This window comes from Myotis brandtii, unplaced genomic scaffold (genome assembly GCF_000412655.1).
Source record: "Myotis brandtii unplaced genomic scaffold, ASM41265v1 scaffold314, whole genome shotgun sequence".
NCBI lineage: Eukaryota > Metazoa > Chordata > Mammalia > Chiroptera > Vespertilionidae > Myotis > Myotis brandtii.
The window spans coordinates 2,314,067-2,328,059 of record NW_005362033.1 but is presented as its reverse complement, the minus strand read 5'-3'; the positions used below and the strand labels follow the sequence as shown (position 1 = coordinate 2,328,059).

General features: G+C 48.8%; 2 protein-coding genes across 2 annotated transcripts in view; both read right to left on the bottom strand.

The window, feature by feature from the left end:
• The window catches only part of ALDH3A2 (aldehyde dehydrogenase 3 family, member A2), a 42,381-nt gene extending 41,088 nt beyond the window's left edge, over positions 1-1,293 (bottom strand). The window contains exon 1 of the mRNA XM_014542809.1: positions 1,246-1,293. Within this exon, the coding sequence (XP_014398295.1) occupies positions 1,246-1,293 (48 nt within the window). The remainder of the gene's footprint in view (positions 1-1,245) is intronic.
• A 6,560-nt stretch (positions 1,294-7,853) lies between these two features.
• Positions 7,854-11,423, bottom strand: LOC106726768 (multidrug and toxin extrusion protein 1-like). Its single transcript, XM_014542860.1, has 4 exons — positions 11,278-11,423; positions 10,519-10,594; positions 8,262-8,464; positions 7,854-8,155 (listed from the first exon to the last, which is right to left on the bottom strand). The coding sequence occupies exons 2-4, from the start codon at positions 10,574-10,576 to the stop codon at positions 8,117-8,119; spliced, it is 300 nt and encodes a 99-aa protein (XP_014398346.1). The 5' UTR covers positions 10,577-10,594; positions 11,278-11,423; the 3' UTR covers positions 7,854-8,116.
• Between the last annotated feature and the right edge of the window lie 2,570 nt (positions 11,424-13,993).

Here is a 13,993-nt window from a genome sequence, read left to right as displayed (position 1 = left end):
TCCTGGCTAGAGATCCTGGCTAGGCTGCTGATCAACTGAACGCTGTCTCCGTGTCATTCCTTCTTTGCCGACTCCGTCCACACCTTGGGGAACCCCTGGACCTGCTGGGGATGGACCCCAACATCTGGTGCCTGAACAGGGACCCTTAGGTAAGCCCCCCATTCCCCTAGGAAAGCCCCACTCTCAGGATGGATAGGACTCCACCGTAGGAAGAGGGTGGATAGTCTTCGCCGACTCCGTCCACACCTTTGGGAACCTCTGGAACAGGATTCCCCTAGGTAAGCCCCCCTCCCCATTGAGAACCCCCACACTCGGGACGGATAGGACTCCACCAGGGTGCTGCAGACCCCCCTATAGAGGATAAGTAGGGTAAGAAGGTGGATAGTACAGAATTTAGATTGAGAAGATGTGCCATACTGAGTCCAAAGAAAGAAGACTCTGTATTGATCTTTAGATTAAGAAAATGTGCCATACTGAATCTAAAGAAAAAAGACTCCATATTGATCTTTTAACACATATACTTGCTAGCAGAGGAGTTAAGTTTACACCCAGTCAGACGGAACGTTTTATACAAGAAGTATGTCCATGCTTTTCTGAGGAAGGAAAGGTAAATGTAAAAGCATGGGAGAAGGTAGGCCCAAGGAACCTTATCCTTAACCCCACTGCAGCCTTTCCACCCCAGGAAAGTGCAGGATTGGCAAGCTCTCCCTGGGGTGATAGATCAGGACTCAGGTAATAGCGGAAAGCGCCAATCCTACTCTTAAAATGGATACAAGAGAGCATTTGGGGTTTTTCTTTTTAATGCCTGCTTTGGATTGAGTAAATGCATTACGTGCGTCACCACAATGGATCCAGAGAAGCTCCTTGTCTCATCGTTCCAAAGACTTAGAGTTGCCCCGATGACAGAAAAGCAGAAAAAAGAAGAAAAGGAAGGCTATGCAAGGGACTGAGGTGCCAACATAGGATCAGCTGAAGAAGTTAACAACTGAGGCCCAACAGATGGTAGAAAAGCAAGAAGAGGAAGCTACTCTTTCAGCCAAGTCCGAGGACTCTGAGTAAATCAGCAAAAGAAACTTTCATTTAGCAAAAACTCACTTATTTCGTCAAATGGAAAGACTTACTTACAGGAGCCTGGAAGGGACCTGATGTACTTTTAACCTGGGGGAGAGGAGATGCTTGTATATTTCCACAGGATGCAGACTCACCTGTGTGGATTCCAGACCGTCTAATCCGACCTTATGTCACACCACCCTCCATCTCCTCCTCATCCTCCTCCTCCCCGGTATCATCCATATCGTCCGACCCAGAGGGCACAGCTGACTCCTCCCCGGACACCGACACCACCATCAAGCACGGCCCTGATGGACCCTTTGATGCAGCCCTTCAACTCGCTGACGCTTCGGGAAGCCCGTCGCCAATGACGCTGCCCGCTAGCCGGATCAACAAGGACAACCAAACCACCAACTTGAGGACAGCTGAAATCCCTTGACTACAGAGGCCAGCAACCTTCTACAGGAACAAGGCTCCTTGTGCACTCCATCCACTATGTTTATGGCTATGCCCGCTATCATTGCTAAAAAAAAAAAAAAGAAAGAAAGAAAATAAAAGAAAAAAAAAAAGAATGGCTTTAAAGGGATTCCTTCAGGTTGAAAGGAAAGGATGCTAGTGAGTAACTCAAAGTTATATGCACAAATAAAGACCCCCAGGAAAGGGAACTATTGGACAAAGATAAAAGCCAGCTATAAAAAGAAATGAATCCATATTTCATGCCCTGCATAATTTAAAGGACAAATGCAGGAAAAGAATTATAAATATTTATTACTGGGCACACATGTGTAAAGATGTACCGTGACACCAACAATGTAAGAGGTGGGTGGCAGATCTATATCAAAGTAGGATATTGTATGCTAATGAGGTTAAGATGGTATCAATACAAACGACATTGTTATAAATTTAAGATGTTAGATATAATCCCCATGGTAATCATGAAGGAAATATCTAGAATATCCTATATTATAAAGATGTAATATGCAAATGGTCGTTATGTAACAACCAGATCATGGATCAGCAGGAGGGTGGGGCAGCGAGCTACAAGCAGGTGGCGGAGAGCTACAGGAGGGTCAGGGCAGCAAGCTATGAGGGGGAAGCGGGGGGGAGGGGGGCAGGGGGAGCGACAGGAGGAGGGTCCTGGATTGCGAGAGGGCACAGGCCAGGCTGAGGGACCCCACTGGTGCACAAATCTGTGCACCAGGCCTCTAGTTATTTCATAATGATATATGATCTTTTGGTCCAATATGTTTGGCAACCTTCCTAGGGTTTGAATTTTAAGAGACTTTTTCTTAGCCTAGAAATGGCTTTGGGTATTTCTGGTGGGCCCCTGGAATGTCTCAAGGATTTGTTCTTTCTCCTTCTGAAGGAGAAATTTAAAACTAATCAGGCATGTTTGATATGCTTAAAATACATGGGAAGCTTGTCAAATAAAGAAATAATTGCTACGTTTTATTTGTATATACATATTATTAAAATGAATAGCCTAGAAATTATATAAAAATCTCCAAGGGTCTACAAATTCTGATATACTTTCATTCATAACTCTGATTGTTATTCTGGAATGTTGTGTCTTACGAAAAGGACAGAGTTCCGTGTCAATTGCATTATAATCAGATCTATAATCATGTCATTTTAAGGTTGTTTTTTGTCATTTAGAGACAGTATTATTTTGTTATAATACATTTACAAAAATGTTACATCTTCTGAAAAATCCATGGAAAGGACTCTGGCTTATTTTAAATTACATGTCTCTAAGTATACATGTTCAGATCATACCCTTAAACTGGACAAGGATAACTAAAACTCTATGGAATGTCTGAACTTATGAAAATACTTGCAAAAATCCAGAGCAACAAAAACTGGTTTTGGGACTGAATGAACTGAAAATAATTGTAGTTTTGGTAACTTTTTGTTGAAAATATTGCTGATTTTTGATCTTTCTGTTTTCCAGGCTTAAGAAAACTTGCTTCTTTTCTTAAAGCAATTTGGTAAATTATACTTTCATAAACAATATTGAGGCACTTATATTTTTCTTTCTACCTGATCCCTCCCTAATTTGAAAACTTTTAATAAGTGAGTATTATTAATCTCATGGCTATATATTTGTTCACATAAATCCAATAAGAATCTGATTACTTTTTTTTTTTAAATATATTTTTATTGATTTTTTACAGAGAGGAAGGGAGAGAGATAGAGAGTCAGAAACATCGATGAGAGAGAAACATCGATCAGCCGCCTCCTGCACATCCCCCACTGGGGATGTGCCCGCAACCCAGGTACATGCCCTTGACCGGAATCGAACCCGGGACCCTTCAGTCCGCAGGCCGACGCTCTATCCACTGAGCCAAACCGGTTTCGGCCTGATTACTTTTTAACAGGACATAAACCAGTTTCCAATTATGGTTTTATTAACCAAGACTTTGACTGAAATGTCATGTCTGAGAGAGAACGCCAGGAATCTGGATGTCACCAGAAAGCTTTAAGAAATGGGGACTGTTTTTAAAGTTGGTAGAAGCCCCTGGGATAAACGTCCTGGTACCTTGCTTATTCATATGGTTCATGGCAGTCTTTCTTGGTAAGGAGCAAGGGTTGCTTTCCTGGGAGTTGGCAAAGAAAGAACCTCAAGACATTTGGGGGCCTCAAGAACTTGAGGAACGCACCCTAACCTATAAGTAGCCCAAGCAAAACCAGATGGCAACATTGTGGCTTGGCTTCTGTACCCTGAGGGGTTGACTAAAAGTCAATCTATTCTTGTGTTTATGCAAATAATTGATCAGGGTTAGCTAGCTAGTTTAATTAGGCAGACAGGAGGGGGGTCCAGGAAGGACAGAGGTCTCTTTGGCCTGAGCAATTAAAGCAGCCCTGACCTGAGCAGCTGGGAGAGCCATAGCGATAATAAAACACCTTCGGCCAGGACAACGGAGAAAGAACCCTAAGGGAGAGCAAAAGCAACTCCACCCTGAACAGATAAGATGGCTATGTGAAGGGCACCACGTGGGCTTTGAGCTTTGAAACTAATGCTATGGAGCAGAATGACCAATGAGGAAAGCATGGGGGCCCCTAAGTAAGGGAAGAAACCAATTGGAAAAGGCCATGTTCAGACAAAGAGCTACAGCCTTTATAAACCCGGAGACAAAGAGAGATTCAGATTATTTAGATATTTCCCCATTAGAGAGAGAGAGAGAGAAAGAGGGAGGGAGAGCAGGCCTTTTCCAGTTGGGGGCCCCTCCCCAGGAGGTCCCGTTTGGGGACATCCCTGCCCAGATGGAGTTTGTATATGCTTCCAATAAACGTCTACATTTTTACTAAAGAAATCTATTAGTCCACGAATTTATTCTTTAACTTTGTTGGACAAGAACCCACGAGAAGAATCTGCCCCCCAAGCCCCAGGTTTCATAATCAGGCCAAATTAAAACTAGATTTAATGAAGTCTCTAATAAAAATGACAGCCATTTTAGGGAGAAAAATTGTGTTTTAATGGAAATCACAATACAGTTGATTGTCTTCAAAGTTTAAAGTTTTGTTTTTAACTGTGAACTGAACTGGTTCCTGAATCTTCCAAATGTCTTCAACCCTCCAAGTTAATGTTTCATTTTTTTCTCCCATCCTTTGAGTTGGAGTAATTGAGAGCTACTGATACAATGTCAACCATAAAGAATCTATGAGCACCTGATGACGTCACCAGAGATATTTAAACTGCAGATAAAGAGGATCTATCAGATTGTCACTGCTTGCTTTCATTCCAGCAAAAGAAACTTTAACCCTTCTTGACTGACAGTCTTACAAACTCAGAAACTGGTTTATAATTTGCTCTGATCATTAACCTTTGTGTTTTTCTTCTGTTTTCATAGGCAGACCCCTTATTAAATACCTGGGTACTGTTTACACAATGTAGGTCTCACTTTGAAAGCCCATCTGCATCACCACCTCCTGAAGTGAGACTCAACGATTTAACAAAACTGACTAATTTTCAGGCTAAATAATTAAATCAATGAAATATGGAGCAATCAATAAAGATGATGATGCTTTGGGGACTCCAGCCTGTCCCTCCTTTGGGAGAATCAGCTAACAGCCTCTGTTCCAGTCTCTGAACATTCCCTATGTCCCTCAGGTAGGCAGGGAGAGACATCCACACCCTGTAGAGGCAGGGCCACAGCCCTTGTCAGCAGGAAGCAGTTACTAAAGACAGACCGTTCGCCCTCCTCACCCCTAAGTGATTTCAGGGACTGAAGTCTGTCTCTGAGGAGGGAGGGAGACAGGCAGTCCGGGACTAATGCACTTCAGCAGCACTTTCCATATGAAACCAGTCCCCTAGGTCTGCGATTTGATACTAACGGGGAAAGGATAGGGGTAGGGTATGCAATAAGAACAGAATCATAGTTGATTAATGGCTATTCACTGCACTAACTATGAGATTTTTCTTACAGATTCTGGGAAACTGTGGAGGACGTGTTGTAAGAAGACAAACAGAGTCATAAAGATAAATTGACCTTGAAGTCCAGGTGGCTCCATCACTCAGAGAGAAGGTACATTTTGAGAGCAAATCAAGGACAAGGCATGCTGAAGGGGGGACGTCTGGGGGCCGACCTTCGCGAGGACAATGTTAGAAAACAGACCTGGATACTCACACAGGTGTAGGTTTTTCCCCCACCCTCAGCCCAGTGGTTCTCAACCTTCCTAATGCCGCGAGTCTAGCCCTATATAATGGCTGGCTTGAGATGAGATGAGATGAGATGAGATGAGATGAGATGAGATGAGATGAGAGAGCGGTTTTTCAGGGTATTATACCTGCCGGATCGCCAGCATCTGAATAAAATCACCTCAAAGATTCAACCTTGTCTCTACTAGTTGACTCTGATGTGTCAGGCAGCCGACCGTGGTTCCAGTTTCAAACCTGAGCTCTCAAAGGAAGCAGAAATGTCCCTTAGCCCAAATTAGCTCGCCCAATAACAGCCTGTACATAAAATGTGGTTTCACATTCCAAGCTCACGCAACTGTAAAGCTGAAAGAGAAATTTCCACCATAGTCTTAGGGCATATGCCCAGCTCACGTGGGGACAGGGGGATTTTTAAAAAATTGACTTGAGAGAGAGAGACATCAGTTTGTTGTTCCACGTATTTATGCATTCACTGGTTGACTCTTGTATGTGCCCTGACCCAGAATAGAACCTGCAACCTTGGCCATCTCAGGACGATGCTCTAACCCAGTGATGGCGAACCTATGACATGCGTGTCAGAGGTGACACACGAACTCATTTTTTTGGTTGATTTTTCTTTGTTAAATGGCATTTAAATATATAAAATAAGTATCAAAAATATAAGTCTTTGTTTTTCTATGGTTGCAAATATCAAAACATTTCTATATGTGACACGGCACCAGAGTTAAGTTAGGGTTTTTCAAAATGCTGACACGCCGAGCTCAAAAGGTTCGCCATCACTGCTGAGTCTAACCAACTGAGCTACCCAGCCAGGGCTCTGAGCCTGGGAAAAATCAACTGCCATCACCAGCAGGAGAAGTTTTCTCATCTTCTTTAAAAGCCTGGATGAAATGCAAGAGAGGGGCAACTTCCCACTGAATTACCAACCCAAAGCAGCAGGCACCAGGGACCTCTTGTAATTCCATCGCCTCTAGTTCAGAGACACTGCAGCGAGGGTGGAACGGCCTGGATGCATGTGTAAGAGCAGGCAACCCGATGACCCAAAAGCTCTTTGGTTTAACTTCACAACAGGGAAAAGTGAAGCGCTGTCCTCTTCCCAGTGCACTTTACCCCATTGCTACAAATTCCTGCCAGCAGCCGGCCCCTGGGAAGCAGAGCCCGGCCCCCGGGAAGCAGAGCCCGGCCCCCGGGAAGCAGAGCCAGGCCCCCGGGAAGCAGAGCCAGGCCCCTGGGAAGCAGAGCCAGGCCCCTGGGACGTCTCAGAGTTCCCATTGCAGCGTGGTAGGTAGTTGGCAAGATTGCCTTTCGGATCTGAAGCTGCGGTACTGGCATCCCTGGTCAAGCTCCAACCTTGTAGAGCAGGGGTTTCCCACCCTTTGTATCTCGTGGCACATAAACTAACTAATACAGTTCTGCAGCGCACCAAGAAAATATATATATTGCAGATCTGACCCCCAAAAAAGTATCCTTGTGATTCATTCACACCCAAGGGCTACTGTGCTGGCTGTTGTCATTTTTTTACCTGACAATCGAAGGGGAAAGAGGTCAGCGCCCTGACTAGTCAGGTACTGCATGTTTTTAAACTTCTTTCAGCAGCTGGTTGGAAATCACTGCTGTAAAGGAAGGCAGGTCGGACATAATACAATTCCAATTCTGGGGCTTTACCATGTTTTCGGCCCAAATAACCTGCTGATACAGCCATCATCAGGGCATCCAGCTCGACGACCCCCTCCCCCCGTCCCCGCTGCCCCCACATGGCATGGCGATGCCAGTGAGAGCGCCCACTGAGCAAGGACTGCGGAGGGAGAAGGAGGAAGCAGCAGGTACAGCAGCCCCGCACCCTGATCTGTGGGAACCTCGAACAAAGGGAGAAAACGAAGGTGGCACCTCCTGGATCGCAGGGTGACAGGGTGAAGGCGCCGCTGCGTGGGGGCTGCCCCAACGTTATCATCCCTCGGTCACCATCTGAAAGGCCCTCTTCCCCCGGCTGGCTCCTCCAGCCCGGTTCTCTCCGGGGCTGCCACCACAGGGGGCCTTCGCTCCGTGAGACCGCGGGGGCTTTTCGTAAGCGTCTCCAGTGCCCTCGGTGCCTGAGCTCTGACCCCAGATGAAAATTTACAGTATCGTTTCCCACTGAATAACAATCTAAGACACAAGGAAAAATATATTGTAACATATTTTAAATAATTCAGATAGCAGCAGCCCTTAAGCACTCAGCACATGGGTTTGTATCTAAAGAAACAGTGAGCAGAACAGCAAAGCCAGGAGGAATGCAGTCCGCACAGTGGTCCTTGGAGAGGCCGTGGGGGATGAACTTCCCTCTGATGTGACTTCTCAGTCATTGTCGTGGACTAGAACGTAGTTTTTACTTGGTTCATTTTCTTCCTTGGAAAATACATCTTTGAACTCTCAGTTCTTGAAGCCATGGGCACGGCTGACTTGCCTTACCTGCAGACAAATCCCCACGGGGCCTATGAACGATTTGCTTGTGAGCTCAAAAGTCTTACTGGCCCGACTCTCTCCTGCCGCCCTAAGCTCGGACACACACCCGCACCAGGACGCCCGCCAGCAGCACGGCCAGAAGCCCCAGCAGCAGGAGCCCCCGCCGCAGCGCCAGCTGCCTCCCAGTCAGCCTGGCCGGCGGCCTGGGCCTGGGCCTCCGAGGGGCTGCTTCCTGGTGCAGCTGCTGATCCAGCGGGGCTTCGTCTTTCTTCTCAGCGTCTCTCATCCCGGCCTCTCCCCGGCTCCCAGGGCCCCCTGGGGAAAGGAACTCAGTTAGCCGCTTGGCAGGAACTCTCCATCCGCATAAAAGGGACAGGAGAGGTGCGTGTACCGTGTGTTACTAGCGGAGAAGGTGGTTCTGGAAGCAGTTGCTCCACAGAGAAATGAAAGAAATTCCTTCTCAGAGGCCTCTCCATCGCCCACCGCACACCCTGGCCGGCGGCTGCTGCCGCGGGGGCCCAGGGAGCCCTGCCCACCCACCACCTAGGCCAGTGATGGCGAACCTTTTGAGCTCGGCGTGTCAGCATTTTGAAAAACCCTAACTTAACTCTGGTGCCGTGTCACATATAGAAATTTTTTGATATTTGCAACCATAGTAAAACAACGATTTATATTTTTGATATTTATTTTATATATTTAAATGCCATTTAACAAAGAAAAATCAACCAAAAAAATGAGTTCGAGTGTCACCTCTGACACGTGTGTCATAGGTTCGCCATCACTGACCTAGAGGCAGGTGGTGGCTCTGGAAGCTAAAATTCGGAGGAGACTTCAAGGGACCACACCTATGCAATCGTTTCAGGAAGAGGAGAAGGCCAGCAGAGAGGAAAGCCTAGGCAGTAATTCAGGGCCATTCACGTAACTGTAACCAAAGAGGGATGTGACTCCACCCTGAGGGCCGCGCGTGCCCGCAGGATGGGACCCGGACTGGCCTGGATGTAGCCTTGTGACCCTTAGATAGTGAGAGTGAGAACGATTTCCTGAAAGCTTCCCAAGAGGAGAACAAAGGCAGGTCACCTAATGGAGCAAGAACAGACCTGTCACTAAGCATACACGGCGTGAGGATGACTTCGGAGGGAAAACCATTGCAAACAGAACAGTGTCATCTGCACTTACAAATGCTTCTTTGCGAGAGGCCCTGCACATGCGTGAGCCACTGCTCTCACACAGCCATGCGAGGTAGGCTGCTGTCTCCTGCTTTTCACACGTGGTGGGGGCAGAAGACTGGGCCAGCCCTTCCCCGAAGACAATCCGAGAGCTGGCGAAGCAAGCGAACACCACCCCGAAGGCGCCGGAGCACAGCAGTGCAATGGACAGGCAGTCACCAGCGCAAGGCCTGGGCCTGGGGCAGGCGGACCGGCCAGGGAGCTGGCACTTGGGGCCACCTTTGGCCGAGAGTCTCCCTGGAGGAGCAGTTGGAGAGCCCCGGCCCCCCCCCCCGCCCCAGGCGAGCCCTCTGTACTGCAGGCTGGAGCTCTGAAGGGCTGCACTGAGAACAAGCATGAACCAGAAGTAGCCAGCCCTTACAGGGCCACCTCTGGGGGAGCCGGGGGCCGGGGGCGGGGGGATGGGAGGGCCAGAGCTCCCATTTCTGCCACTGCTCTGGACGGCTAGTAAGCAAGTGTTAGAAGCAAAGGGGAACCCTCTCTGGAGACAGACAACACCGTCTTGGGCCTCAAATTACTTGGACAAACACTTTCAAACGCGAAAAGCCTAGAAAACGATCTGCGATTACGAGGCACCTGGGAGACTATGCAATGCGAACAAGATATGGCAGAAAAACAGACTCGACCACTGATTGTGACTGAGCCAACCCCCAAGCTCAAAGCGTTTCCGTTCTAAAGGAGCGAAGGACGAGTGTGAGCGCTGACTGCGGAACCCGGGGAATTGCTAAGCTGACAGAGGAAAACGAGAGTCATCTGCATGGTTTGTCAGAAGCAACAGCCAAGACAATAATCCGCTTAAGGCTCACGTATCTGCCTGGTGAACAGGAAAACCCATTGGAACAAACATGCAAATGCCAGTTTCCCAGATAGGCCAGAGCCCAGGGCCACGGCGCACTAGAACCGCCCTCAGGGGCCGCAGGAGCACCACCACCAGCCCGGGAGTGGCTACCTGCAGACTGGGGTCGTCGGTAGCAGTAGGCTCATGTCCGGAGTTAGAGCAAATGAATCTCAAGTCTTTTACCCCAAATTGGGTGTTTCTTGCCTTATTCAAGTGGAAACTCACAGCAGCAGATGGAGGTGTGGCCCACAGAGGGCCCCAGGACTGCCTGGAGCGGCTGTCCGGGTGCAGCAGCCAGAGCATACCTGGGCCAAGTAGGTCCTGAGCCAGCGAAGTCCCATCCTGGGCCACGGGTCGTCTCATGTTGGCATGTACCTGAGCCTACAAACAAAATGCAAGTGAATCCCCAGCTCTCCACGGTGTAGGGGCCTATCTGACTTGACTACCCAGTTCAGGGAAAGCCCAGCCATTTTCTTTCATTCACATGTAACACTGGAGCTTCTCCTGTTCACACGTGTGGACTCATCTTTCATGATGATTGACATGGGGTCAGTGAGTGGGGGAGGTTGGATGGAAAAGCACAAGATGAGGGGGAGGAGGGGGCCCAAGATCATCTAGAGTTAGCCCCTCTTGCCCTTTATCTCATTCATCCTTCACCGACTTTTCAAACCCCACATTGACCCTAGAAAGTTGGGGAGAAAGGTGCACACATGTATCTTAACAGAATGTTTTGGGGTCATAAAAACAGCATCAGGAGACATGTGATGGCACAGCACCTTTCCAGTTCCAAATTTTGTCCTGAAATTGGCTTGTCAGACGCAAGGGAAGTGGCCCAGCAGGGGATCCCAGGAAGAAAGGAACCCCCCATTTTCCTATTCAATGAATAAACAAAGGGGAATGAGTAAAGCAAGGGTCATCTGGCCCTTCAAGTCTGAATTAGATGCAGATAAAACCACAACAAGAGAGTAAAAAGAATGAGAGCGAGAGAGAAGGGGAGGGGGAGAGGGGAGAGCCGAGCGCACTCTCCTAGGGAGGACCTGGCCGGCCAGCAGTGAGCGCGTTACCTGCTGACAGGCTTTCTCCCAGTTCAGCCGAGCGATGAAGGCCAGGAAGCACGCGGCCTGGCAGATGGTGCAGACAATGATCCCCGCCCACAGACCTGGGTGGGAACAGCGAACGGAGGTTAACTCGGTGGGAACCAGCCTCCTGCGGAGCGTGTTTCTCCCGTCTCCGTCTCAGCATCTGCTTTCACGGCCGAGCTTGAGCCAGAGCCTCTCTCCTGCTCTCTCCTTCAGTTTCCAGAAGGTTCCGGGAGGCCCAGGGCTCCCTGGGCTACCTCTTGGAGTTTTGGATCTCAGAACAAATGTTCAGAATCATGTTAGAAAAGTGACAGTTATAAGAAAAGGAAATTTCCAGGACAAACAACGTCCCGTCTCTAATAGTACTGCCAGACTACCTCGCCCCATTTCATTCAGAGAGGGAACTAACGCTTTAAGCAGACGCGACAGCCGCCTAAAGCGCTGCCGCTCTCTCCCTGGGCGCTTCCTGCAGAACCTACTTGCTCAGGCGCCAAGCTGGCAGCTCTAGGGCAGGTACCTGAGTGACGATGGAGGACGAGAAAAGCCTTGTAGATCCCGAGGTACCATCCATACGCCACCCAATAACCCACACAAGGCCAGAGGGAGACCCGGGGGTGAGGGGAGTTTTGGTCAACAGTGAACTAATGGCATCAGAAACTCTAACAATAGCCGTGAGAGACTAAATATACAGACAAAGGTCAAACCACATGAAAAATAGAACCCTGACCCACAGCCTAAAGCAACCTGTCTTCAACCGACCGTATCTGCAATTAACATCCCAGGACGCCAGCCTGCTCTGCTCCAGTCCGGAGCGAGGCCACACGGCTATTGCTAGGGATAGTCTAGGACAGCCGTGGGCAAACTACGGCCCGCGGGTCGGATTCGGCACGTTTGAAATGAATAAAACTAAAAAAAAAAAAGACCGTACCCTTTTATGTAATGATGTTTACTTTGAATTTATATTAGTTCACACAAACACTCCATCCATGCTTTTGTTCCGGCCCTCCGGTCCAGTTTAAGAACCCATTGTGGCCCTCGAGTCAAAACGTTTGCCCACCCTGGTCTAGGAAGTGAAACAACAACGTCTGCACCAATTGATCCAAAATGACCAGGCCTTGACCAATAACTGACAGCTTCCCGAAATTCTGTCCCTGCTTCCTACTTGGGACCAGCCAGAGAAAACCAAGCACCCACCCCTAACCAACTGCACAAGACACCCCACTTCTAGTCCGCCGGCCTCCACAGGGCACAGCGGAGCCTTCGCTTCGTCCCGCTGCAGAGCGCTCCCTCCCCGCCGCCTGCCTTTAAGTCTCTGCCAAGCACAGTGCAGGCGGCTGGCTGTGCAGAGCAAGCTCTGAATGAGCGGCCTTGGCGTGTCCCACTTGGCTGGTCTTTGGCTCTTTCTGAATCTGGGTAAAGGTAAGGTGGCCAGGCTGGGCTAATGGTTTACAGGGAGGTGCCCAGATTCAGTGCCAAGTACCAATCATTCTCAAATCACACTTTCCAGGTGTGATGAACCTGATATCCTATATAATAAAGAGTAATATGCAAACTGACCCTAACAGCAGAACGACTGGGAATGACTGGTCACTATGACACACACTGACCACCAGGAGGCAGATGCTCAATGCAGGAGCTGCCCCCTGGTGGTCAGTGTGCTTCCACAGGGGGAGCTCTGCTCAGCCACAAGCCAGACTGACGGCTGCCAGTACAGCGGTGGTGGTGGGAGCCTCTCCCTCCTCCTCAGCAGCGCTAAGGATGTCCGACTGCAGCTTAGGCCTGCTCCCCGCTGGCAAGTAGACATCCCCCGAGGGCTCCTGGGCTGCCAGAGGGATGTCTGCCTGCCAGCTTAGGCCCGATCCCCCCAGGGAGCGGGCCTAAGCCAGCAGGTGGACATCCCCTGAGGGGTCCCAGACTGTGAGAGGGCACAGGCCGGGCTGAGGGACCCCCAAAGAGCACAAATTTTTGTGCACCGGGCCTCTAGTTTAGAATAAAGTTGGTGACTAACTGTCACTCCTATAATGGACAAACAGAAGCACATATACATTCAATCTATTGTTCCCAACCTATAGAAACTATGAGCTCACCCTAACCATCTTACTAGTAAACAGAATATAACCAGCTGTCTCTAGCTGTAATTTGCAAGTTATGAATTAGATTTCCAGGAATTTCATGATACACTATTTAAAAGATTGCTGTTTGACCTCACCTAAGAACCCTAAAACCAGATGGTTATTAGAATCCCTGGGCAGAGCCCAGGAACGTGTGTGTTTGAAAAGCCTCCCAGGGAATGATGACGGCCCTTATGATTTGTGGAGCTGCCCACGGGAACCTGCGGCGTTGTGCTGCCCCGAGGGCGCCGTGTGCAGTCGGCGCTACGTGTCCAGTTCTAAGTGGTGGGTCAGAGGTTGGCTGCAGTCCTCCTGCAGAGCCCTCACCTCCCCGGGTCCCAGCGTTTTTTATTGAGATGCAACTGACACTCAGCATTACATTTGTTTCAGGCGCACAACATGATAATTCATCACGTATATATACAGTTCACCCTTGAATAATGTGGTGCTAGGGTCTTATCCGCTGCTGCAAGGGTTCAGGAATCTGGAGAAGGGGCTGTGACGTAAATTAAATAAACTAGACATGAAATATAAATTTGGGGGAGCCAGGGGAGACTTAGCTCTAGTGACTAAGCTCTCTGAATCTCCGG